The sequence below is a fragment of the Desmodus rotundus genome, unplaced genomic scaffold (genome assembly GCF_022682495.2).
Source record: "Desmodus rotundus isolate HL8 unplaced genomic scaffold, HLdesRot8A.1 manual_scaffold_416, whole genome shotgun sequence".
NCBI classification, from domain to species: domain Eukaryota; kingdom Metazoa; phylum Chordata; class Mammalia; order Chiroptera; family Phyllostomidae; genus Desmodus; species Desmodus rotundus.
The window spans coordinates 1-26,754 of NW_026527496.1; the positions used below are offsets into that span (position 1 = coordinate 1).

Sequence of the window (26,754 nt, forward strand, 5' to 3'; positions counted from 1 at the left end):
GGCGGGGCTAGGGACAGCCAATGGGAGGCCTATATGCTTCGCGTTGCTAGGTTGCCGGGCGAGAAGGCGGGGCCGAGAGGCGCAGAGCCGTGAGAAGCGCCGCGGGCCGCTGCGCGCTCAGAGGGGCGACGCGTGAGCCACCCTCTACCAAACATGGCGCCCGCGCCCCGGCCGGCGCGAAGGGGGCGAGACGGTGAGCACCTGTGGTGCGCGCCGGACGTTGTCCACCTCATCCTAGGGCCTACCCCTCCCTGCCAGGTCGGCTTTCCGGCCTGTTTTCTGCGGCCTGCAAGTGGCGGGTCTGGGGTTGAACCCGGCTCTGCTAAAGAACCATGCTCTTTCCTCCATTCCGCATGGGAGCATTTTAACCGGCAGTTGGCCCGTATTTCCAGGTGATCATTTTAAGGCATGTATGTAGCTAGATATTTCAGATCAGATAATGTGCTACTCCTTGGCATCTTTACTTGGAGTTGAGGCATTAGTGAGGGGTGAGCCAGACTGGGTGTTTGGTCAGTGCCAAGCCCTGTTGAAAAGCAGCAGGTCCAAAATGGAATCACTTGTGCCAAGCCCATGTCTGCAAACTACGACGTAATATTTAACCTAATTGCAGTTTCACTTTCTCCTCGGAATGTAACCTTTAACCAGTCGGCCTGGATTACCTCTAACACTAGTGAGGTCGACTGTCTGGTCCCTTCCATGCCCCTTAGGAGGGCAGCCTTGCCTAAAACAATGCCTTCTTTGCTAGTGAGCCTCCTTTCAAAAAGCAGGTATTATCACCCAGCTGGTGGTCCTTCCTGAGGTCCCAGCTTAGGAAAGTCAGCATAACGATAAAAGAACAATCTCCGTTTATTAAACATTTTTCTGTTTCACCACACACTCCAGAAAAAAAGGAAATGGGGCTGGGAGTGGAGCAAAAGAGGCAGTGGTGGGGGTAAAGAAGGCTGGGAGTGGGGCTGGGTAGGGAAGGACCAGAGAAAAATAAAACGAGTAGGAAGAGCCTCTCCCTGCCCTTAGGGTGGTGGGTGGGGAGGGTAGCATGGGGGAGGGGCCCAGGAAGCTCTGTACACGGGTTGCCCCCAGCCCCCACACACACACACCCCAGATATGTACAGTACAAACCCCGGTAATTACAACAGCCAAGTAAGAGAGGAGGAGAGGGGGTCCCGGGTAGGGTCTGAGGTTGGGAAAGCAAGGAAAGGGCACAGGGATAAAATTTCACATATTTACAACTTTTATATAAGTATAAATTTGGCCCCAGCTGGGTGTATGTAGTTAGGAGGAGGAGACTGAAGGGGTAGTGTCCATACAAAACAAAGAAGGGTGGAGTCTGCGAAGAGTCTGAAACGCGTGAAGGGATGAGGGGGCGAGGCTGGGTAGGGGGCAGCAGTCAAGGAAGAGGGGGTGTCAAGGAGGGGATTCCCCCCTCCCTGGACCTACCCACCCCAAACCCCATCCATCCTACCTCCCCTATCCCGCCAGAGAGCTATGTACAGAGAAACACCGAAAAATTGTGGAGCTGGCGGGAGGGAGAGAGGTGGAGGGAGATTGGGGGTGGGGAGGATGGGAGGGTAGCCCAGCCCTGTCCTACCTCCCCCAGGGGACAGAGTCATGGAAAGGGGCCCCCAGCACCCCTCTTCCACACAGGTCCCCCATCCTGGGGGAGAGAGACATGGCTTTTCCTAGAGTAAGTTCCCCCCTCCCCCTGGGAGTAGAGGCCAAGAGAGAGGGGAGGGCCCAGGGGACAGTGTGTGATGGCAGGGCAGACCGACTATTCTGTCCTCCCCAACATACACACGCTCCTCAACCCTAACCCCTCACCCTCACCTCGATTCCACCCCACCCAACACACTGGGGGAGGGGGGGGCATCAGCCCCCTCACCCCGCTCTGGGACCAGCCAAGAGCAGATCAGGTGTGGGAGGAAAGGGAGACAACTCCCTTTCCCCCCTTGCCGCCCCCACCCTGCCCCGGTGGCCCCACCACCCCATCTGGGTTCTGGGTGGGGAGGGAATAAATTTAAGAGTGGTAGGAGAAGGAGTTTGTGCGTGCTGAGCCCCCCCAGACGCTCCTGAGAAATCAAGGGGTAATAGGGTCCCCTCACATGGGGTCCCCTCCCCATAACAAGGGGGACAGGGGAGGCCAAAATGGGGTAGTGGAGGGAAGTTAGATTGTCAGCTCTGGTTACTGCTAAAAAATCACCCTGAAGTTGAAAGTTTGGAGGTGCCACACCCCCAGGGTGGGTGTGAGGGTCTGTCCCCCAGTGCTCAGGGGAACGATGAGGCAGAGGATGGGGATAGCACCCCGGAGTGAAGGGGTCAGTGTGGGGTAGGTGGTGTCCTGGGGCAAGGGTCCCTGGGGGTCACAGGGGGCAGCACCCCAACAGAAAGGAAAGAAGGGCAGCTAAGGTTTCCTGCTTTCCCTCCTGGAAATGGTGCAGTGGGGCGGGGGACTGGTGCCCCCTAAGGAGGCATTCATCAGGGAGGCAGTCCCACTGTCCTTCAGCGTCGTCCAGTCCTGGTGGTTGGTGCTAGTCCAGGGTGGGTGCATGGGCAGGGAGGTCCGTGGTGCTGGGTGGGCTAGTGGTCTGCGGTGTTTCGGAACTCGCCGTTCTCGGTGATCTGCAGCCTGGGTGGGGGGGGTGGGGCTGGGGGGGCCAGGCCGTTCCAAGGTGGGGCCAGCGTCACACGCGGGTTTGTTGGACCCAAGGGGGGAAGCTGCCTCTCCTGCAAGACACCAAAGAGGAGAGCGCGGACTTATTGAGACGCTTCGCAGGGGCCTGGATGCCAGTCCCCTAGCAATGGGGCCTCCCCCATAGCCAGCCCACTCCATAAGCCATGTCCCATCCCCTTCCCCCAGGACAACCCGCGCCCCCACCTCCTATTTCATTTCTCACCTTCAGTAGAAGTTACATCTTCTGGGATCAGGGAGAAGAGAATCTTACCCTAGATTCCTAACAGGGGCCTCCAACCCAGGGAGTCACACCAGGACACCAGTTCAAAAGAAGCAAGTTCCTACCTCCCCCCGCCCCCCAACCTAACCCTTGTATGTTCGTTCCCCTGCCCAGCCCACCCCCAATTCCAGGTAGGAACTTTGTGTTGAGGGAACAGGGAGGGCAGTACAGCAAAACCTCATTAATCCAAACACCCATGGATTTGGAATTTTTTCATGATTTGAATAAAAACTGGGCCTGAGTTCTCCTTTATGTATGAAGAAAGGGTGTGCTAAGCAAATTAATAGTGGAAATGTATCTGTAGGAGGAACATTTAACCTATACCAGAAAACAGACTTTTCAACACTATCTATTCATTAACGCATGCTCCCTAACGGCCTGGAGTGGAAAAGCCTTATTCATTGAAGTTTACTTACTGTATATATTTTGAAGACATGCATTTCATTAAATAGACACTGTCATTCAGTTTTGTCACTTATTCAGAGTGGCCATCTTCTCAAATATAACATTCCAAATTAGAGAGGTTTAACTGTACTGGGGGGAAAGGAAGGGGATTCAGGGAAGTGACGTGGGAGGGCTGCCTCTCTCTCTCATGCTAAGCAGAACAACTAGGAGCTTCTGCAGGGACACAGCATGCCCCAATCTCTGCACCCACAGGAAGCAGAAATGCTTCATTCCTTTCCAGCCCCACATTCCTTGCAATCTCTCCCTGGGCTCCTACTCAAAAGGTGAGGCATACCAGACCCTACTCCCATCCCTGGTCCTATTTTATCCCTTCCTACCGCTCCTAGACCAACTCCTGGCTGCTGCCCTCAGCTCTGGCTTCTGTTCCTCTGCTGGGAGAGAAGAAAGCCATCTGTACTATACTTCTGGTTGCTGCTCACTTGCCTTAAAATACAGGCAAAAAATTACTTTTTTAAATAATGGCTAACTTGTAGAGGCACCAATACCTACCTAAAAGTGGCTTAGTGAAAGTTTCCAAATTATTTCCTGGGTGACAGGGCATTTAGGGCTGGCAACCCAGTTATGCCTGACCTTATCTCCAGAGGATACAAAATCATTCCAAGTAGAAGCTCCCAAATCAGCTTTCTTCCAAATCAACGACCTCCCCTCCCCAGAAGGTCACTAAAACCCCAGCCATAAGCAAAGCTGCCTGCCTTCTTAGCTTGCAGAGCATCTCACACACTTTCCACAAGTCAGCAAGAGAGGAAATGAAGGATGGTAGGAGATCCCGAGTGTGGCTGGAGAGCAGGGGTGGAAGGAAGCCTTAGATTCCCTTCCCTCTGCTTGTCTGCTGGCGACAGCACACAGGCAGGCCCCTACACCCCCATGGACCCAAATTTAGAAAGTAGATAAATTAGGGTGCCATTATTCATTTTACAAAAGAATTCACTGCAGGAGTCTTTTAAATGGTGAGGCCCCCCGGAGACTTTCGGCACGTGTTTACAGATCACTCACCACTCTGACAGAGAGGCTGGGCGGGCAGAGTGTTAAATTAGTGTGAGGAGCCACTGCCCGCTGCAGATCAATCCCACAGAAAACAAAGCATCTCAGAAACGATGTCAGGGGCTGGCAAGTTCCCATGTATTAGTATTTCAGGTGGGACTGTGTCTGGCAAGGCCGCTGGGCGGTGGGAGAGGGGGAGAGAGTGGCATGAGCAATCCTGCGATGTGAGCTCTGACGGGAAGAGAGGTTATTTAACGTGCTGCGCTGTTCCTGGCCTCTCTGCCTGGCAGTCAGCATGCCCACGGAGCCCAGTGTCTTATCTAGGAGGCCGTCACACCACCACATGGGCCAGTCCACGTTCTAACATCTGTCGTGGCTCCTTTCTTGCTCCTCCCTGTTCCGCTCACCCTGACTGATGTTCTGCCACCTGAAGAGCATTCTTTTCAGGCCCTCCAAAGCCTCCCTGAGTTAACTAGCTCCACCTAATTCCCACCTAATGGGGCCGAAGAGGAGCTCTAGGTGCCTTCCACCTCACAGATGTAAGGAGGAAAAGAGAGAGAAGCAGGTGAGAGGTAGAAGGAAGCAGGGGTAGAGACCAAAGGTTAGGAAAGGGAGAGGAAACCCCAACCTACCTGCTGTAGGCAGAACAGCCCCTCTAGCCAGGGTCCCCCAATCCATTATCACTGCCACCCCTTAACATACCCCACCCCCAACACCCCAATCCCCAAGGACGCTCTGTGAAATGGGGGGTGACAGACATACACTGGAGAGGAAGGGGACTAAGAGTGAGGAGGAGGCTGGGGTAGGTTTTGTAGGAAAGGGCGTGTGATCTGAGAAGCGCCGGCCTGTCCAGGTATCACTGGCACTGGCACGGTGTCACTGAACTGGCTGGGAGGCAGCAGGAAGCACTCTCTCTGGCCAATGCCTTAGGAGATGGGTGTGTGGGGGAGGTATCAGGAGGGCAGGGTCTGTGGAGGTTCTCAGGTGTGGAGGGCAGCAGTGAGGAGGAAGAGGCTGTAGAGAGTTGGAGGGGAGTGGGCTTCACGACCAACCTGCAGTGGTCCGGAGTCACCCCCTGTGTCCTCCACCCGTGGTCAAAGCAGAACCAGGAGAATTACCTGATGAGGAGCTGCAGGGATAGAGAGTGGGGTCATGGGGTCAGGAACCTTGGAGGTGGAGGAGGGGAAGCCTGGCCTTCAGAGCAGGAGGAGGAGCATGGGGGGAAAGAGAGCAGAATTTGGGGAGAGCAAGGGTGCAGGAGGGAGATTCTAAAAGCTGGCTGGTGAAAGGGAGGGAGGGCAGCAGAGAAGTGTAGAGCCAATTAGGTGTGAGGACCAGAGGGGGAAGCAGGCCAAAGGAGGTTGGACTTAAACACTGAGGGAAGGGGAAGCTTACAGGTGGGAGCGGCCAAGATCTGAAGAGTCAGGAAGACTGGGTGAGGGCTGCCCAGGAGTCAGGGACATTGGGGAGCAAAGAGGACCACCCAGAGCCTCGGGAAACCAGAACTCATACTGCCTTGTGCTCTATTCTAGTGAAATGCAGCTTCTCGCCCTCCTGGCCCGAGAAGAACTCGGAGGAAGCTCAACTCCCTGACTGAACAAATAGGGGCAGGCAGAGAAGAGGCAAGGATCCCAGGAACTGGGTGTAGTGTGGGGGCGGAGAGCGTCAGGTACTGGTAGGTCCTGAGACGCAGACAGAAGTGGGAAAGGCAGGGTGGGAGGGCACAGGGGGCGGGGCCGACACTGCCAAGAGTGACAAAGGCACAGACGATGGGATGAAGATGGGGTCACTGAGAGGCAAGGCTGCTGGGAGCAGCCAGTGGACAAACGGAGGACAATGGGAGACAGACAGCAATGGGGCTGGGATGCTGGTGCAGTGAGTGCACAAAGGACCGTGGGATGGATGGGGATGGGACACAGAGAAGATAAATGACATTGTAATTTCCACCTGAGCGTCGAGCAGCCTCTTCTTGGGTTCGGGTAGCGGCTCAGCCATGGTGGGGTGGTCCCGGCGCAGCTCCTCCTCCACCAGCATCAGCCTGAAGGGACGGGCTTCAGTGGGGTTAGTGGCGGGCACTAACCTGCCCATAGAACTCCAGACCCCAGGGAACCCATAAAGCATCCTCCTCCCCCACCCTCATAACCCCCCATTGTCCCCCATTCACTTCTTCTCAGGAGCCTTCACACTTCTCTGCCAAGGACGGCTTTCTGAGCCTCACAGAACCCCACAGTGCAGACACCCCTGTCCCTCCACCCTCACATTCAGGACAGAGCACTCCCACAGACCCTCGGGGGCTGAACACCTGGCTTCCATGTCCCCCACGCTACCTCCCTGAGCCTAGGCCATCTCCTGTGCAGCCCCGGTGGTGCCGCTCAGAGGGGTCTCTACGATCACCTTTATCCCAGCATTTCTCTGCCTTTGATAGAGATTCTCAAGGTGATTTCTCATAAAGGACAGCAATTATACCAGTGGTCTTCAAAAAAAGTTTCAAATGATGCCTTGTTCTTCTAATTAACCTTACTCAAAAACACATTTACAATGGATCAAAACGAAGCTGGCTCTGGTTGGAACGAGGCCCAGGGTGCCACCCAGTTCTCAAGATAACTGACGAGCTCCGCCAAGCAGTTGAGAACGTGCACAGGCTTTATAAAAGGAGCGTTCCTTTTTTAATGGAACAGCCTTCCAAGGCTGGGGAGGAAGGGGTGGCCTAGGATGGGATGGTCAGAGGCTACCCTGGCCAGGGATCCCTACCCAGGTTTGAGGTGAATATCACGGGCTCTGTTGAAAGTAAACAGTGGGGAGTCCTGGCCTAGGCCGGGTCCAGACACGTAGTGACTGATGGTTGGATACTAACAGGCCCATTTCCAAGGGCTTCAGAAGTTACTCTCTCAGGAGAGTAAGTAAAGGGACACTTGCTACACTAAGCAAGAGATTTCCTCCCTTCTGGCCATGGGCAAGTGTAGGGGAGTGTAAGTTTCTGGACTTGGGGTCTGAGGGCGATCTCCAACCTCAACCTTTCCCTTGCTGCCCCTCCCCAGGCCGCCCCTCACCTGCCAATGATGCTCTTGATCTGCGAATCCTTCTCCACCTGCTGCTGCCTTAGCCTCTTCTCGCTCTGCTCCAGTCGGGCCTGATACTGCATCAGGATTTTGCTGGTCTGTTCTTCCTGGGACAGCAGCCTCCGCTCATACTCTTCCAGCTTCCGGTTGGACATGTGCAGCCGCTCCTTCAGTGAGTGGATCTCCTCCTCGTACTCCTTCACCTGCCCACCGGGCACATGACCCCGCACTGTGAGGGGTGCCCCGCCCTGACTCCAACACCCAGCCCCCATCCCCGCCTGCCAAGGAGTGGCTGTTGGATGGAACACCCAACCACCTCCTTCAGGCCTTTCCCTGCCTGTGGATCATACGTACACACCCACTTTTTTGAAGGCCCTTCCATGGAGCTGAGGATCCCTCAAAGTGGAGCATGGTCACAGACTGCCACACCCTGAGAGGTACATGCATGCCCTCATTTGTGCACCTGGATGAATGAGGACCCATACTGGACCTAGACAGACTCACGGACACAACTGGAATGACTGTACCCAGAAATTAAACTTAAGGTTACTCCTTAGCCCCAACCCAGGCCAGAGAGCACATGGGGGAGACCAGGAAGGAGAAACATTGGCTGGGGAGAGAAGAGAGTCTACCCTGGACAGAGGGTCTGGATTTCAGGCGAGCCCAGGCTGAGAATCTATGAATGCCTCTCTCGTTAATGGCCCTGGAAGAGTGCAGAAGAGTCATTTTGTCTGCCCTGCTGGCTCTAAGTTCTGGAGCTGTGCGATCCAGTACAGCAGCTACTAGCCACGTGTGGCTATGTAAAAATTAAACTGAAAATTCAGTCCCCCAATTGCCACCAGCCACACGTGGCCAATGGCTACCACACTGGACAGTGGAGATCAGAGACATTTCCATCACCGCAGAAAGCTCTACTACACAGTACTAGTCTGGAGCCTTTCTCATCATAGATTCCTCATCTGAACCACAAAACGGAAAACACTGATTTGAGAGACTCTTTTCCCATTCTCTGAAGAGCGTACACAGACAACCAACCCTATCCTAGAGACCAAGAAGAGATGTTAATTCACTACCAGTAGGGCTTAATTCTCTCATGAAGCTTGCTGAACCAAGTCCATCTAACACAGTCCCAACATTTTCCCATGTTCAAACCGCAATTCTCCTAAGCAACCTCTCTCTGCTGCTCCCCAAGTTGGAGCCATACGTTATCAACATTAGCCTAATTCTGCAGCCACGCTCTCCTTCAGGGTTCTTGGAGCGATGGCTTCCCTAGGAACTTTCTGCTAAGTTATCCGTGTGTGCCCCACAGCTCTTGCTGTCTTTTACTCCGGGCCACCACCAGCTGAGAGTCTGAATGGTCTTCCCACACATGGGCCACTCCACACCACTCTGCAACAGCCCTCTGTCACCCATGCCCACGGGCAGCGGCGGGCTCAACCGCACATCGCTGGTAGTATAACCGCAGCCTGTCTGCTCCCGCCCAGTTTATCAGCTCACACTGCTAGTAAAGTAACTTTCCTTTTCCTGCGCAGTCACAGGAGCCAGGGCTTATGTTCTTCCTGAGGAAGAACAGGGAGATAAGCCTAATATAGACCATGTTTCTCTCCAGATAGTCTATGATGTGTTATAACCCATAAAATAGAGTTGGAAGTGAGTTTCAACAGACTGATTGTATCTGGTCTCTCCTATTAAACTGAAGTCTTCTCTCAAGAGAAGGAAACAAACCTTCATCTTTTTTTCCTGTAACTACCCAATCCTGGATGTTTCCCTTGGCGATGACAAGAGCCCCTCCCTGTGGGTAAAAGGAAGGACAGGGGCTTGGGGCTGGTAGGCCTGGCGTACCCTGTCCAGCCGGCTCTCATCCATCGACTTAGAGTACTCCTTGAGCTTGTACTCTTCCCGCTCAATATGGGCACTTTCGATGTCAGCCGACAGGTGAGGCATATTGGAGACCCAGGCCACTGTCCGCTCAGAGGCTGGCATTGTGGGGTTCAGTGTGGATGGTGTCTGAGAATGCTGAGACAGGGGGAGGCAGGGACAGATAGAGAGAGGAAAGGTGGGGGAAGGCAGGGTGCATTTAGAGCGAGCACAGGCAAGAGAGGGGTCCCAACCCGGGTCCCTGCTCTAGCTCCGAGCGCCTTGTGAATGCCACGCAAGTTATTCACTGCATCTCCCCTCTGCACGTGAACTCCATGGCGGTAGGGAGTTGTGTCTGTGCACTGCCACATCCACCGCGCCTACGGCAGCACGTGACACACAGCAGGCACCCTGCACACATTTGTTTAACAAGTGGAAGGAGGTGAGAAAATTGCAAATCAGCCCACAAACTAATCTACCTTCACCTCCCCAACCCATTTCCCTCTTCCCTTCCTGCCTGCCTTCCACCCTCACCTACCTGCTTGGTGATGGAGGGCTTGAGCCCCCCACCCCCTCCGCTGCCCCCGCTGCCCCCAATGCTGCCCTCCTTGCTGAGGCTCTGTTGCCGTGGACGGGCAGGGCCATAACTTGGCTCCGGCGACTGCAATAGATTCCCGCTGGATGGCCGGGGTTTCTGGGCAGCGCTGACTGTCAACTGCTGCGACTTGCCCCTCTGCAATGGAGGCGGCTGACCCCCGCCACTGACCCCTCCGCCGCTCCCACCTCCGGGCCCTGAGGGGGCAGGCCTCTGGGGACCAATGGTGATCTGGGGAGGGGACAGCATGTGCTGCAGGTTGTCCTGGAGTGAGAGCTGCCGACGAGTGAAGTCAGTACCAGAGGGTCCAAACTCATCACTGTAGCTGTGACTATGAAGGATGGAAGCGGCAGGGGGCTTGGGGACCCCTGAGGAGAGGTCCTCGCTCTTGCTATAGCCATGGAAGGGGGCAAAGGTGTCCCCGGGGGGTTCCCCACCTCGGTGGTGGTGATGGTGGTGGTGATGATGATGGGAGGGCGGTGGGCCGTGGCCACCACCCCCTCCGTGGCCCCCTGGGGGACCTGGCCCATCAGCAGCCATGTGGAAGAGAGGGTTCTGGAAGGAGAGGGGGATGCGCAGTTGCTGGGCAGGGACACCGTCCGTGGTGACACCCATCTGGCTGAGGCGCATACCAGCCGCCGTGATGGACGAGCCACTCCCCTGGGAGAGGCGTCCGGCGGGTGCAGGCCGCAGCCCCAAGGCGGCCGTCAGGGAGGCCTGACTCGAGTGTAGCAGGTCCCCGACAGCGGCCAGATTGGATACACTGCTGCTGTTGAGGCGGCCACTGGGCCCGTCACCCTGCAGATCCAGCATGGAGACACTCTTGTTGACACTCAGCATCTTCTGCTCTGGCTCTGTGATGTCCGAGCTGCTCGTGCAGTATGCTGGCGAGGAACGGGCCAGGGGTGGACGGCTTACATAGAACAGGTCTTTTCCCCCACCAGGGGGTGGTGGGGGTGGCTTTTCCTTGGTTGGGGAGGGGAGGCGAGCCATGTCCATAGAGCTGTCGAAAGGGAAGGGGCACACAAGCAGGAGGTAAGGCCAACGCTACTGGCAATAGAGCCTGCTGTGGTTCGGCACAGGCCTTGGGGTGAAAAGTGGGACCCGCAGGGAAGGGCTGAGAGCTGGTGGTAGCAGCTCTGGACAGGGCAGGGAAGATGGGAGGGGATACATGGGAAAAGGAAAGGATAAGGCCCCTTCAGGAAGGGAGTGAGGCTTAGAGGAGGGGAGATGGGGCAGCCAAGAAGAGGTATGAGGGTCAAGTCTGGGCAGATATGGAGGAGGTGAGGGTGCATGGCAGAGGACAGGAGAGGAGGAAGGTGAAGGCCACTGGAGTGGGAGAGGGGAGCAGACAGGAGAGGAGGGTGGGGGAGGGGAGAGCCCCTCACCTGTTGAGGCCTCGCGCCATGAAGGACTGAAGGTCGATGGAGCTGGAGAGAGATGGAAAGAGGGGCAAGCACAGACAGAGAGAAGGAGAGAGATGGGCAGAAGGCGTGGACAAATGGAAGGAGAGGCAGGAATAGTGGAATGGATGTGGCACCGTGGAGGGAGAGACACAAGCAGAGGAACAAGCAGGGTGGTCATCAAAATGACGAGTGGCAGCTGAGGCAAGCAGCGCCCATCAGGACAGCTGCAGTGGCTCGAGAGGCCCTGCTAGGGTCCAGGCGTCACTTCTCTAGCACCGGGTGGTGGCGGGTTCTGTGGGGCTCTGGTGGGGGCTGGGGCAGTGCCTATTTCTAATTAATACAGAGATATTTGAGTGTTTGGACACTACATGGCTGATCCAATACTCGCAGGCTGAACCTCCGCTCAGGGATGGGCATGGGCAAGCACGGGCACAAAGCAAGTCAGAGCTGGCAGTGGGACCCCTAGGCTTCCAGCAAGCCAGAGCTGAGGAAGCCGCTGCACTTTTTGGGGGCTCCACGCTTCTTGCTCCGCCTGGTTTTAAAGGGCTCTCACAGCCTAACTGCTAACTCTACCTATCTCCTCAACATTTTCTCCGACACCTGCTTCTTTTTCCTTTCTTTCAAGCCCTACAGAGGCACACGTGGAGCCCAGTGAAGTCTATTGAAAACAGAAAAGTAGGGGTCCTTGGGCACAGGTGTGAGGGTCCCAAGGTGCTCACCTGTTGAGGTCCCGCATCATGTAGCCCTGCATCTCGGCCGACGGGCCCCGAAGCACCACAGGCTGAGGCCGGGGTCGGTCGCTCTGGCGGCTTGGCTGCCTTTGGATATTGGGGTTCCTCAGAGCTGTGCTGATGTCGTTGAGGAGCCGGGGCAGCGGGCCCAGCTTCAGGAGGGCCTCCTGTAAGGGTGAGGCTTTTACCTGGGGGCCAAGTGCCCAGTCCCATGAGGGCCTCAGAGGGTGCACACGGAGGGTGTCTGAGCAGGGGGAGCGGTGGCTCTACATCCGGGAGCGGGGGCGGGGGAGAGAATTCTGTGCGGGGGCGGTCTCTCAGGCCACAGGAGCCTCTGGAGACAACTGGGGATGAGACAGAGGGGCATTTGCTGACCTTGCTGAGCTGGGGAAGCACCTCCCAGAGCAGAGCATGCAGTGTGGAGAGCTCGCGGCCCAAGTCGATGTAACCCTCAAAGCTACTGCTATTGGTCAGAGTGTCTAGGTTGGAGATCTCATACAGGAACTGCTGCATGGAACCCCACTCCAGCTCCAGAAACTCATTCATGAATCCTAGAAAGTCCTCCTTTGAGGTAAACCTGGCCGAGGAATCCAGAAGGCAGAGGTCACACACACACAAGGCCTTACACCCACACCTGCCTCAGCGTCTCAGGAGACCCTTGCTGCCCACCCCCAGCCTGAACCTTCCCTTACTTGGAAAAGTTGGCCAAGTTCTGGATGACCTTGGCGATGAGGGTAAGGGTTCGTGAGGTCTGCTCATCTGGGTACTCCTGCATGAGCCCAAAGAGACTGGGCGACATGATGGCTGGGCAGAGGAAGCGCAGGAAGAGCGAGGCGCTGATCAGCCTGTCAGCAATGTCTTCCCGACCCCGCTCTGCGCAGCGCAATCGCCAAGACGCAAACACCTCCTTCAGCTCCCTCGGGAACACGCTGAGGGAAAAGGGTGGGGAGACAGAGAGAGAGAGAAAGAAAGAGAGAGACCGGGACTGAGCCCCAGAGACCCTCAGCTTCCAGGGAACATGCTGAGGGGGGTGGCAGGAGGTGAGGGCGTGAAAACAGGTGAGAGAGACAGGCAGGGAGGGGCCGCAGGAGGAGACGGGAGGCTGCAGGAAGAAGAGGGCTATGGCAGAAGTAACAGACAGATTAGGGGAGAGAAATGGAGAGGGAGAGAAGGTGCGGGGAGAGAGACACGCAGGAGAGACAGTGGTCGTGTGAGAGAGACAAGGAAAGAAGAAAAACAGACACCAGGAAGAGACAGAGATGGGAGAGAGATGGAGGGTCACTTGAGGTACAGGGAGCTCAGACCCCCCAACCCTTCTGAATTCCAGGGAAGTGAGGCATGATCCCCAGTCCCTGGAATGGCTCAAGAGCTCACTCCCTCCATCTCCCACTCCACAGTCCACTTTAACGTCCCACGGACACCTTAAACTCCGACTCTGGTGAAACAGAGCTCACCACTACTCCCACACCTCCAACTGGCTCCTTCTGACTTCCCTGGTTCTGTCAGTGAGGCCACAGGTCTCCCAAACACCAGCCTCATGCATTCTTGAGTCATCCTGGCTCCCCGCAGACATGCCCGCTGCTGACCCTTTCCTCAGAGGGCCTTGCCCACAGCTCTTCTCCACTTCGCCTGCCACCACCCTGATCGGTTCCGATTTCCATGCCTGGCTGGTTAACCCCCAGCCATTCTGGACTTCACTCTCCCTGCTCCAGTCGCCCCCACCCCCACTCAGCCTAAGGATTAATCTTCTCAGTCATGATACTTGGCACCAGCACCCTTAGTGGCATCCCATGACCTACCAATGAACTCAAACTCCTTAACCCGCTCGCTGAGGCCTTCCAGATTCTAATTCTAACCCCCCTGTCCAGACATCTGTCCCACCACTCTCCATTATGAGCCACGTGCTCCATTAAACCTGTCCTAACTGCTGTCTCCTGAAAGTTCCTGGGCCTTCTCATATTCATGCATGTGCCTTCTTCCACAGCCTTCTCCTGAAATGTCCTCTTTCCCCACCATATCCAAATATCAGAACCTGACCCAGTTTTCAAAGCCCAGCCCAGCCCAGGGGGCCACCTCCTCCACGAAGCCTTCCCTGCTTTATCTCAAAGCTCTGCCTTCTCTGACCTTATGTTACATTGTGGGGGCAGGAGACACCCTCACTTGGCACTTAACACATCCTACAGCTGTTTTGTGACTTCTATGCATCTAACTTGCTCCCACTTATCCTGGTGGAGGTCTCCTGAAGGCAGAGGCCAGGCCCCATTTTACAGCGCCCAGCATAATGTCTTGCCCCTAAGTGGTCCTCAGTCCTCTTTGAGGATGGACAGATGGATGAACAGATGAACACACAGCTCCCCCGACCCTGGCCCCCCAACCCAGCGTTCCCAGTCTCACCAGTGGGAGTTGACCACCTTGCACAGGGCCAACTCACAGCACATTCGCAGGTTGGCCTGGTGCTCTGCCAGACTGGACGCCGTGCACTTGATGGGGTCCACCTCACAGTTCTCCTCGGACTCATACAGAGCACGGATAAATTCCCCTGCAGGGGGCGGGGGGAGCACAACAGGGGTGGCCACACCCTCCAAGGGCAGGGACAGGGGCTGCTGGATTGGGAGAATCTACGAACCAAGTGGTTGGAAGCATAAAGCCCGAGGAAGGGTGGACTTGGGGTCTGAAGTAGCCAGGTTTAGGGCTGGGATAGACATTTGGTCGGTTTAGGAAGAAGGTGGGCCATACCAATGGCATCCTTGAGGTATTTCTGACCAATCAGTCTCATGTACTCTTCTATGGCTTTAGTGGCGAGCGTGTTCTCGCGGAATATGAGATGCTCTCGTTCCATGAACCGGTCCACCTCCGACATGGCCATGTCTGAAAGGAAGTCCTGAGGCCCGGGAAAATCCAAGGGTCAGTCTCTGTACCACCCAACCTCAAGAAGACAGAAGTGCCCTATCCTCACTGTACACTCCCCCAAGGAAGTGCCCACTCCCAGGTCACCTTTTTCTGAGGGCACAACACTCACCTTGGCCTTGCCTGTACTCTGCAGGATGTGAACCAGTGCACTGGCTACCTCCTCCTTGCCTTTGACATTCAGGGCGGGCTCCAGTACTGCACAGAGCATCCGGTAATGGTTGGTGACGTACTCTGCAAACTCCTTATATAGCTCCATGGGCAGGATGCTCATTGTCTGGTACCGTGCTTTCAGCCGCACAGCCGGGCAACCTCCTTTGCCCTTGCCCCCTGAACCGCCCCCCGAGCCCCCTCCCCCTCCTGAGCCTCCCATCCCCCCAGAGCCCCCGCTGCCTGTTGGCAGGGTCACGGGGTACCACTGCTCTGTGAAGTGGCGCCCGGCCAGGGTGGCCACGGGCACAGTCACTAGGCCGACATAGCCCGCCTTGTCCTTCTTGCGCTTTTTGTCTGAGTCACGGTACAGATGTAGCCGCAGGGCACGGACAGCTGGCAGGTTGTTAAACTCAAAGTGCTCGCCCCAGAAGACGGTGTCCCCTGAGGCCGAGCGGGGCTTGGAGGTGGTACGCGCATACAGCATGTCATCTAGGCAGAGCTCACAGTAGTACCGCTTCTTGGGGGGCAACTCCCGGGCCTCTATGATCCACAGCTTCAACACATTGTCCACCCGGCGGCTGTTGTCCTGGCACGGTGGGGTGGGCATGGCGGAGAAAGTGGGAGGGGAGAGAGATGGAGACATCAGAAGAGGAGATACAGTGAGAAAGTGAGGCAGAGTATCTGAGACAGAAATCATAGAGCTGAGAAACTCGTGTTCACTTGAATGTGACCTCATTTGGAAATAGGGTCCTTGCAGATATAATCATATTGAGAAGTGGCCCTACAAGATTAGTGGGGGCCCTAGACTCCATGACTAGCCCAGTTTGTGGTAGTTTGTTACTGCAGACCTAGGAAACCGATACATCCGATGACGGAATCCGTAAGGAGACGGATTTTAAAAGCTAGAATAATTAGCCAAAGATACTCAGGTAAAATTTGAAGGGGAGAACTGGGAAGTCCTTCAAAGACCATCGGGTTAATTTAAAAAGGTAAAAACAGAAGAACTGCACAGATACAGGAGGCCACACAGTTAGTGTGGGAAGGGTGTGGAGTACAACTGGCCGTCAGACCTTTGTGAGGCGGAGGAGATGCTGCACCATGGAAGGAGCGGGGTTAGACCGCATCCAGCATCTCGGGTCTAGCTGTTTAAGCAGGGCACTCAGAAACAAGGGCTCCCCCAGAAGAGGGCCACCAGGACTGTATGTCACTGGAAAGTGGGATACGTGGAACAGCTGATGGAACTGGGAGCATTTCTCCTGGGAAATACAAGTCTTGGGAAAAACAGACTCGTACCATTCGTGAGCCAAAGGGCCCTTAGAGATCACAGAGTTCAACTGCCACCAGTTCTGCAGAGGGGAAGCCAAGGTCTACAGACTTGGCTGCCTGAGGGTTGTATGTGTCCTACAGAAATGCTGTAAGCAGGGGCTGGGCGACCCCTGTCAAGGTATCGGTGGAGCATTTCTGCTTCCAGGGTAAGACAGACCAGAGGACTTCAGGAGCCCCATCAACTCTGTAAATCTATGATTTCCATAGCAGGGAAACAGATCATGAGGTAGAAAAAAAGGGAGAAAAATGGGGGTCACCTCTTGCTCATCCAAGGCCCCTCCACCTCAGTTCCCTCTTTTCCCGAGTCTCACCTTCCCCCCAGGCCCCTTGATTCCCTGTGGCCTGACCTTTGCCTCTCCCCCCATACTCCTGATACCTTGTTCGGTTTTACCGCCCTCTGCAGATTCTCAATCCATTTGTCCCTTTCGGCCGCAGAACGACAGGCAAAACATTTTGTTCCTGATGATGTTGTTACCTAGAGAGGGGTGTGGGATTGACATGGGCTGAAGAGGGGAGGTGATTCCTAAGGACTGGAGACTCTACCACCATCTTCTTCCCTGGCCTTTTTCCCAGCCCCTGAGGTTTCAGTTTCCTCAACACCCCCACCTGTGCCATTTTCTTGAGGCCTCTCTGTCCTCAACCTCCATCACCCTGCCCTACAGTCCTCCCCAGCACACTAGACCCAGTACCTCAAAACAGAACTCCTGACCCAGGATGGAGCTGTGCACTGGCTTGATAATGGAATCTTCATCCAAGTTGAGCTCCAAGGCCTCGGCTGCACTGCTAGGACTCAGCAAGGACTCATGAGAGTGTGACTCCTTAAAACTCTGCATCAGCCGGGCCCTAGCAAGTGGAAGGTTCAGGAGAGAGGATCAGGGCCCCCACTCTTCTTACACACCGGGGCCTGCATCCTCAATCTGGCTCTGGCACAGAGGTTTGGGGAAAGAACCTTCTGAACCCCCTTCCCACAGAGACACAGACAGAAAGAAACCAGCCTACCCCTGTGGAAGGACGTGAAGGATGTGAGAATCTAGAACCCTTAAAGAAACCCCCTGGCGCCTAATTCACACCTAAGGGATTGTGAGGACTGGGGACACCTAGGAATAGCTCAACCCAGAAATGGACCATGGCAAAGAAAAAAAGGAGACCAGGTGTGGCTGGGACACTTCTAGGTGGGACTTCCAGGTGACCTCCAAAATCCAGAGCCTCAACACAAGGAAGACAAAGTACAGGTAAAGAGCCAGAAGTGCAAAGATGTCTGCTTGGGCCTGGCACACAGCTAGTGATTACAAATATTTAATAATTCAAAGAATGAACGAGTGAGGTAAGAGGACAAGCTTTAGCAAAATCAGGGTTTGTAGTAACTTGTTACAGCACCCCAAGGAAACTCAGAGGGGAAAATGACAAGAGACAGGAGAAAGCTGTGGGCAGAAAAGTGAGAATGGAAGAGAATGAAAACGGGGACTGGGGAAGAAGAGAGCCAGGTCAAGTAGAAAAAGGGGAGGCAAAGATATGTGCAGAAATACAGAGGATGGGGGAAGGTGACGGGGGGGGGGTGGAGAGGTGGGTGTGGGAACAGAGATGGGGGTAAGGGGAGGAAATATGGGGGAAAGCAGAAGATAAAGGGCTGAGGAGTGGGGGCTGGGGGCACAGAACACAGGAGCAGGATAGTGAGCACTACGAAGATGGCTAGGGGATGAGGAGTAGCGAGCAGTAGGAAAGCGGGAGGGAGAGCTCGGGTGTGGGAGCCTCCATGAAGCTATTTATAGCAGCCCCGTCATCTCCAGCTCCACTGCCGTCAGCGCCACGCTCCCCCGGCCCCCCGCCCCCACGGCCAGGAATACCATGCCCTCACCCCCCACCAGCACCAGTCCCAAATCCAGCTCTGGTGACACTGGAGGGGGCAGGGGAAGGTGTGACTCACCTACCCCCAGCTCCCTACCTGCCCAATCCTGGGGGTGGCCAGACATGGGGGAAAGGAGGACAGGGTTCTTCCTGGGGAGTGACTGGGTGAGGGGAAGCCCAAAAAGAGACCCCACGAAGCGGGCAATAGAAGCAGACATCAGATGTCCCTCAACCCCAGCCTCAGTGACACTGCGCTCTGGACTTCTCTGAGGACTTCCTCCTCACGCTTCAGTCCCTGGATTAACCCCATAGCCTCCCCTCCCCAGCCGGCCAGCCTGCGCCAGCCTCCCCATCGCTGCCCTGCTCTCGGCTGTCCCTTCCCTCACCCATTAGTATCTGGCAGCCCCAGCCCCACTCCAACCTGCTGCCCTCCCCTTCCACCCTCCCATCTACATCACTTTGCTCCTCACCCACCGACCCCACCCCGCCCCTGGATGCCCTCTCGGCTCCACCACTCCTTCTCCATATAACCCTTCATTCCTTGGCTGGAACCTATCTTTGGTTGGCCAGAAGAGTCCCTCCTTGGCTTCAACTTCATTCTCTTTCCTGCCTCTCTGCTTGTCCTCTCCCTGTTCCTTACCTCATAACATTGCACAGCCAATCTGAGGCCTTCAACCTCGGTACTCAGATAACCCCCATTCCTCAATCTCACCGCAGAGCCCCCTCTACTGCAACCAGTTCATCCCTCCCGCCCTAGCCCTGTACCGGTCATGGTCAGCACTTCGGAAGCGAGGCAGGATCTGGCGAAAACTGCTGGTCCGGTCAAGTTTGGGTTGTGACTTCGTGCGTTTGATCGAGCTTTTTAGCCTCCGGCTCAGGAAGCCTTGCTGGGGGGCAGGAAATGGGGATAGGGGTGGGTTGGGGCAGGGGCAGCTCTACCTACTTAGCCCTCAGCTGGTAGAGGCCCTGGCTGGAGGTGGGATGGGGGGAAAAGGGAAGTCTTTAGAGGCGAGGAAAGGCAGGTAAGAGCCCTGCTGCCAGTTTGTCTTCCTTTGCCCCCACAGGTGCAAGCACACACACACACCAGCTCAGAGAAGGTGGGAGGGCTGGTCTGAGAGGCAGGGAGGGCAGAGCGAAGGAGGAGGAAGGAGGAGGAAACAAAGCAGTGAGGAGTCTGTCTCTCTCTCCCCCTCCCGCCCCTATCCCTTTTCTCAGAATGCTGGGACTCCAGCTGGGACTGGAAGGGGGGACCCAGCTGAGCCACATTTGGCAGGCATCTTCACTCACCGAGGGCCGGAAGGGTGCAGCGGGGGCGGCCTCCATGCTGTACTGCTTTCCCCCTGGGACGCTCTTCCTCCTCGAGCGACCCAAGTGGTATTCTGGAGGGAAGGAAAGGGCCAGAGGGAAGTTGGGGAGGGGGTCACTGTCAGTCCAGGCTTCCAGCCCTGGCCCCAGCACGTTCACCCGCCTCCCTCTGCCCCTCACTCCAGCCTCACCTACCCCCCGGAAAGCAGCAGGAAGAGCAGCGGCGGCTGAGAGGCTGGTGGTGGGAAGAAGGGGGCAAGGAACCCGAGCCAGAGCCCCCAGAGGGGGACGGTGTGGGAGGCCTTAGGCCCATGACTGGGGCTGGCAGTCAGCAGAGGGGCATGGCTGGAGGGTCAGTAAGACCCAAATAATAAAGAACAGGGATCCACGGAAGATAGGTCCTCGGTGCCCACCCCCCCGGGAAGAGCCTAGCTGGTGGGGGGGGTGTTGGGTTAAGGTCATTGCCCATAGGTAAGCTTTCCTCTTCCCTCAGCTGGGCACATCTTGTACCTGCCCCCCTCCTCCTGGAACCCCCATCTGTCTGGAGGGCCAGGGCTGCCTCCCATGACCCCCCCCCCCACCCGGACTGGAGGGGGAAGTCTTGGAAGAGACCGGTGAGGGAAGAAGCCTGAGGACAGAAAATTAAAGGAAGGGCCAGGTAGGGGGGAGGGGAGATGGGGGCTGGTTCCACTTGCACTGCAGTGGCAGGGACTCAGAAGGGAAGGAGTGAAAGGGAAAAGATTAGATGCAGGGGAGTGGGGAAAATGGGCAGTGGGGGTTGGGGGACTCCCACGTGAGGGCTGGGAGAAGAGGAGGAGGGGAGGTGAATGCGGATGAAGCTTAGGACTGCCAAGAGTCTAGAGGGGTGGCAGCTCAAAGGAGGGAAGCAGAGGTTCTGCTGGCAGGGAATTTAGGGGGGCAAGGGGCTAGAGGAGAATGTAAGTGAGGGATGCCAAGCTCCGGCTCCAGCTCCAGAATGGCTGCCCAGGCCTGGGCTCCCCCCTCAGCCCCAGTCACCACTGCAGCCAATGGGGGGGCAGGTGCTGCATCAGGGGCGGGGCTACCATCTCCAGGGCAACAAGAAGCTACAGGCTGGAGGGGGTTGGACCGGAAGGGCTGCCAGTTAACCCTCTAGATTCCAAAGCAAGGGAGGGCCACAGCTACTATTTCATGTCTGCTTCCTGATTTGCAAATTGCCCTAGAATCAGTTCCCAGGTTCCCTTTGCCTCTAAAACCCAGGTGTTAGGAGGTCTGCACACAAAAATGTGAATCCCATGACACGGGAGCACTTGTCAGTCCCTCAGGAATACAAGTGTAAAGCACAGAAACATATATTGAACTGTGCGGGTACATATATATGGGAGCCATGATGCAAAACTAAATAGGGGTCTAGGTGCTTAGAAGGTGTACAGACAACTGTGGGCACAGGGGTGCCGCTGATCCACACATGGCCCGAGTCCCTCGGGCAATCAGGTAGGCAGCACATTACAGAGATGGACATGTAACCCCGACACGCACACATGACCATGATACATGCTTGAGCACACCATGCTCTTGGCCACATCAAGGTGTCTCCGAATTCCACAAGCACGAACATCTTTCATTCCCGGGGAAAGTACAACTACAGCCACTCTGTCTCAGGACAGCCCCTCCCTCCCCCCTTCCCTGCTTTCAAACGGGCACCCGGGATGCTACCAGGATAAAAAAAAAAACAAGGAGTAAATGTGGTAATTACCCTCCCTTTACAGACTCACGATGCACATAAAGGCCCAGGATGTCTGTGTCCTAGCCTCTGCATTACTCAGGTGTGCTGTCTCACTCTCATTCCAGGGAACCTAGCTCAGCCATTATTTTCAGAAGAGAGCTCCTCTAATAAACGCATCAAGTCTAACTTTAAATCCACTAAAATTTTGCTTTGGAGCTGAAGAATTAACAGAAAGAAAAGCCACTTGCTAATGGGTTCGCTTGGTTCTTGGAAGTAATATAACCTTACACATACGACCAGGAACTAGGACACATGAACTCACACCTAAGTCACAGGTACACAGAGGCCACACACACGCACACTTTACCAAGGCTCACTGCCACAAGAGTCGAGTAGCAGGAGCGCACAGGAAAAGGGGGCAGCGTGACAGAAACCCAGTTCATTCTGGTGTCAGTGCTGCATGCAGTGACAGGTACAGAAAGCGTAGCACACACCCGTGTACGTGCACACAGCAGACCCGATTCTCGTACACGGTGCTCCTGGGTCTCCATGTCCCACCCCGGGCACGACGTATACAGGCATGCACACACATAACAGCCACCTACACAGACCCGTAACACAGGCATTGTGCACACACCCACACATGTACACACCCTATATACACACACAATTGCTCTCACACGCACACACAGCAAGAGCTTGAACTCCTGCCTTTCCAACCTCTTAAATCTTGCCCACCCACAGAATGCCCCCCTGCCTTGCAGTCCCCTAAATACAGAACCTTCCCTTCGGCCTTCCTTCCTTGTCACACCCAGCTGGCAGCTTTCACGGGGAGTCAGGGGAGTGAGGTTGGCAGAGCAGGACAAGGAACAGAGTTGGAAAGAGAGCAGAGAATGGAGGGCACAATACTTCACTGGGGACAGGAACCTCTAACGACAGTTCCTACCCTGACGAGCCTCCCTAGGAGCCAGCCTCTATGGCTGCGTGGCCTCCCCCGATCAAACAGGGCCTACGTAAACCAATGCCGTCTTCTATCTCCCTACTCCCTTCTCTCAGAGATCACTTTACCCAGAGGCCTGGCTTCCCACCCAGCACCAAGTCTCCCGGGCCCCTTCTCCCACTGTCTCCACCCAGTTCCCATCCTAAACTCTTACCCTCTCTGCTCTCTTGCACATCTGCTCCACTGCCTTCCAGATTCGCAGTCTCCAGCTGCTCTTTCTCCCTGGCTCTCTCTTTTCCTCTCCAAACCTCTCTCATTCCTCCTCTCCCGCTTTCTCCCCACTCTTCCTCTCTACCCCACTCTTCCCCTTTCAGCTTTTCTGTCCCTACTCCCTGGCCAAGTACAGACTCACATCTGCCTAGGCCAAAGGTGCTTCATATAGAGTAAGACTCCAAGGAACACACCCCCCCACTTGCACACCACCCACATCCAGACACACCCTGGACACCCATGTCGGGACTGACACACATACCCAGATCAGGGATGGAACACACATGCAAAGACACACACCTGCCACCAGGGACACAGAAAATCCTGCTCATGCAGCCACATACATCCGCACACACAGGAGACTGACCGGAGGTGAGCCCCAGCTAAGGACATGCATGCTCAGGGTCAAAGTTGACATGTACCAGTATGGTCACCGACTGCCCCACAAGCCAGTGGCCAGTCCAGCAGCTCCCTAGACAGGAAGGGGACAGAGGCAGGGTAAGACAGGACAGGTTTGCACCACTTGGCTGGATGCACATGTGTGCAAGAGTAACTGGGCCCCCGTGTGCACATGGCACCGACACACACGGGACACGAGTATGGGCACAAACACAAACGTGGACACAGGGGCTGCCGCCTCCACAGAGCGGGGCTCCAAGACCATCCCACACCGGCCGCCCACGCGCGCGCATGAGACCCTAGCCCCCACGGGCCAAGACCGGTCCCCGACCCCCCCAACGCCCCCACGGACCTCCACTGCCCCCTCTCCAGTTACCATAACTCCCCCCACTCGGAAGATGCAGCGAAAACATGCGGAGGGAGCAGCTGCCACCGCCGCCGCGGCGGCTTCCTCACCCCCTCCCCGATCCCACGCACACGCGCACCTTCGCCCCCGCGCAACCCCCACGCGCGCTTCCTGTCCGCCCGGCCCCGCCCTTACCTTGCACCGCCTCCCGGGGGGGGGTCGAGGGGCGTCCCAGGTGGGGGAGGGGCCCCGCCCCTGCGCGGGGGAGGGGCGGGGTGCGGCGGGAGAGGGGGCGGTGCGGCCCTGCTCCAACCGCCCGGTGCCGTGGGGGCGGCGGCGGGTCCCGGGACTGCCGGGACGGCCGCGCGGTGACGGCCTCGGGAACGGTTCCTTCCGCCGCCGCTCCCGCCGCTGCAGCCGTTGCCCGGGCCCCGCCGCCGTTGCTAGGCGACCGATGCTGCCGTGGCCGCCTCTGTCACGAGCCCCGTCGCCCGGAGACAGCGCGAGAGACGCAGGAGGGGGCGAGGGGACCCCCCGAAACCAACCGGGCCTCCCACTATCCCCTCCGAGCAGAACCCCCCCGCACCAAACCGCGGAGGGAACGAGGGGCAGCGGCTCCACCCAACAGAGGAGGAGCCCTGGATTCCAATGCCCCTCAAAGGTCCGGCGACCTCTCCTGGGCTCGAGCCTCCACAGCCCCAGCAGACCCCTTCGCAGACCCAGGCCCCCAGGCCCCCAGGCCCCCTGCACATCCTCCACGCCCTTTGCACATTCCACATCCTCCTGAAAACCGCAAAGAGCTGTCAACTCTTTCACTAAACCAAATACATATACTCCTGGGCCCCCAGGTCCCAACCCCTACCGAACCCCAGCGCAACAACCTCCACGTACCATCCCTAACTCCAAACACACATGGGTGCCTCCACACAGCAGAGGCACAGGAGACTCACACTAGAGACCCCAGACACTGAGGACTCCGGCTAAAGAGAAAGCCAGGGAATGTGGGAGCAGAGAAACCAACCACCGGACATATGAAAAACATGTTCCGTGAGCACGTGATCACTCTGGCCTGGACACACAGGTGTTCACACGTGCACACAAACCTTTCCCAGACGTGGACGTGACACGCACACACAGATGTAACAGACACACACATTCTCTACACAATCCACCACCACCACCACCACCACCACCACCACCTGGCTCTGCCTCAGATGTACTACCCACACACACCCAGGGTCAGAGGTTTCCATGACAATAACACACCTCCCCAGCCGTCCGTCCAACCACCCAGGGTCTCAGAGCTGGCCCCCAAGGGCATTGAGGCCTGCGCCTACTGGAAGAGGGCTGAAGGGGAGCCAAGAGACAGAGACAGGCCACTGGCTCTAGAGGAAGAGAAACTGGAAGCCTGAATCCCTGAGGGGAGGGGAGGAGAGGGGAGCTGGTGGAAGGAAGGAGTCACCAGGGGTGGCAGGGTGGGGGGGGCAAGGGTTGTGGAGAAGACGGAGGCCCTGGATCCTTGGTCCTGGAAGGGGAATGAATGGTAGGGGGCAGTGAAAAGGGGGTTTCGGGGGCGGGACTGAGGGTGTCTCTCTGCACCTTGGCTGCAAATCTGTGTTCTCTGCCTTCAGCTCCCCTCACTGTTCCCATGGAAACCTTTTAAGTGAACTTCTCAGGAAGACAAAAATCTTTTTTTAAATGACTAAAGAGGGGGGTGGAAGGGGGCAGAAAGAGGGAGGGAGGGGAAGAGGCAGATGGAGGAAGAAAGAGAGAGAGGTGGAGAGACAGACTGAGCAGACAGCTTTACAGACAGACTGAAAGGAGACGACAAGGGTGGGGGTCTGATGGCGTCCCACCGGAAGCAGGGCAGAGAGAGAGAGGAATCAAGAGGGGTAGAGAAAATAAGAGAAATCTGGAGGAAAGAGAAAAGGGGTAATGGAATTGTAGAAAAAAGAAGCAGGTGATGAGAAGTGGAAAAAGGGGCAAGAAAAGAGGGGCGGCCCAGAGGCCAGGTCCGAAGGAAGAATCAGGAACGTGGAGGTGGGGCAGAGGTGGGGGGGTGGGGGGAGGGCAGGAACTAGGTTATTCTCTCCAAGATCTCAGACCACGGGAGGGGTGAGGACGGGAACACTCCAACAGGAAGCTAAAGATCTAAGGAGACTATTTTTACAAGCACCAGGGAAAGTCGAACTTCGCTGCTGGAGAGGAAAAGGGAACGAGACAGAGCAAGGACTGTCACCCGCAGCCCCGGTCCCGCTCCAGATCCCAGAGGAGGGCGCCTTCTCCTCCCAGGCTCCAACTCTTAGGACGCCAGACTGTCTCCACCTCCTCCCGGCCAGAGACTGCTCCTTCAGGTCCCCTACTTGCCCCGCCCCGGCAGCCCCGTCCACCTTCAGCCCTCTCCCCGCGACTGTCCGGCGCACCAGAGCTGCTCGGCCGCCGTACCATGCTCGCCGTGGGGCCGCCCCTCCACCGGCACGGAGACTGTGCGTCTCAGCAGTTTGTTGCGGCTGGACTCGCTCCTCCGGTCCCGGATCAGAAGGGGGTGTATCTAGGGGGATGCGGGGTGTGTCAGAGCTCACCGCCCCGGCCGTCCCACCTCTCCCTCCCCCACCAAGCAGGCTGAACCTCCCCTTCCACCAGGCCTACTCACCTTCGGCCCCTGCCCCACCACAATCTAGGTGTCTCTGGGTGAGTCAGTTTCTCTTCCCTCCCTCTCTCCTTCACTCCCTCCAGTCCCACTTTCCTCTCTTCTCCCTCCATCTCTTTTGAAACGTGTTCCAGGGAATTCTCCCAAACCCTACTCAGTTCTCCCGGGAACCCTCCAGGAGTCTGCTACTCCCCAATCCACTTTCCCCTTGACCTTCAAGCCCTCCATTCTCCCCGCTTTAATCCCCACCTCCACCCCACCCCCCACCCCGCCCCCCAATCCCCTTCCCTTCCTCCGTGCCTGTCACAGGGTTAGCAGAAGCTGCATTTATAATCAGGATCCACAGCTTGTCTCCCTCCCACGCCGGGCTTGTGGCCAGACTGGGACCCAACCTCCCCACACCCCAGAAGGCCTGGTCACCCCCCTCCCACCTTTCATCTCCCTCGCCCCTTAACTCAACCTCTCACTTCCCTTCTTGCCTTTAGCCATTACTTCTCCCTGAGCCTCATCCCCATCTCCCCCTTGCCACCTCCTTCCCAACCGCCCGCTCCCCGAGCCCTCAGTCTCCTCCGCCCCACTAGTCCCCAGCCACAGTTCCACAGCCCATCCAGTTCCAGCCTCTGGTGGCCCTACACACTATTCATTTTCCCAACTCTGTCCCCCCACCCTCTTTCGACTGGACTCTGGCCACTCCTGTTGCCCTTCAGCTTGCTGGCCACTGGTCCCCTCAAGTCCCCTCAGCCTGTCCCCATCTCTCATGCCTTCGTTACCCCATCCATTGTCCTCCCTCTTCACCCTCACATCTCACCACACTTACTGGTTTTGGTTTTCCCAATTCATCCTACACACCCCAAACCCTCGGTCAA

At 56.6% G+C, this 26,754-nt stretch overlaps 1 protein-coding gene across 4 annotated transcripts in view; it reads right to left on the bottom strand.

The window, feature by feature from the left end:
* Positions 1-828: 828 nt before the first annotated feature.
* Positions 829-26,754, bottom strand: part of SYNGAP1 (synaptic Ras GTPase activating protein 1) — a 31,142-nt gene continuing 5,216 nt past the window's right edge. Inside the window, exons 3-19 of one of the 4 annotated variants that reach the window (XM_045193226.3) lie at positions 25,684-25,789; positions 19,561-19,652; positions 19,039-19,160; positions 17,118-17,271; positions 16,805-16,903; positions 15,062-15,688; positions 14,779-14,923; positions 14,437-14,581; positions 12,735-12,971; positions 12,418-12,619; positions 12,031-12,209; positions 11,294-11,335; positions 9,849-10,908; positions 9,296-9,469; positions 7,445-7,656; positions 6,342-6,432; positions 829-2,721 (exon numbers count right to left, since the gene is read on the bottom strand). In XM_045193226.3, the coding sequence (XP_045049161.1) occupies positions 2,575-2,721; positions 6,342-6,432; positions 7,445-7,656; positions 9,296-9,469; positions 9,849-10,908; positions 11,294-11,335; positions 12,031-12,209; positions 12,418-12,619; positions 12,735-12,971; positions 14,437-14,581; positions 14,779-14,923; positions 15,062-15,688; positions 16,805-16,903; positions 17,118-17,271; positions 19,039-19,160; positions 19,561-19,652; positions 25,684-25,789 (3,834 nt within the window). In that variant the 3' untranslated portion in view covers positions 829-2,574. Of the gene's footprint in view, positions 2,722-6,341; positions 6,433-7,444; positions 7,657-9,295; positions 9,470-9,848; positions 10,909-11,293; positions 11,336-12,030; positions 12,210-12,417; positions 12,620-12,734; positions 13,162-14,436; positions 14,582-14,778; positions 14,924-15,061; positions 15,689-16,804; positions 16,904-17,117; positions 17,272-19,038; positions 19,161-19,560; positions 19,653-19,773; positions 21,249-25,683; positions 25,790-26,754 lie in introns of those variants that run through there. The other 3 variants (XM_053917889.2, XM_071220485.1, XM_053917887.2) reach the window with 3 other exon arrangements.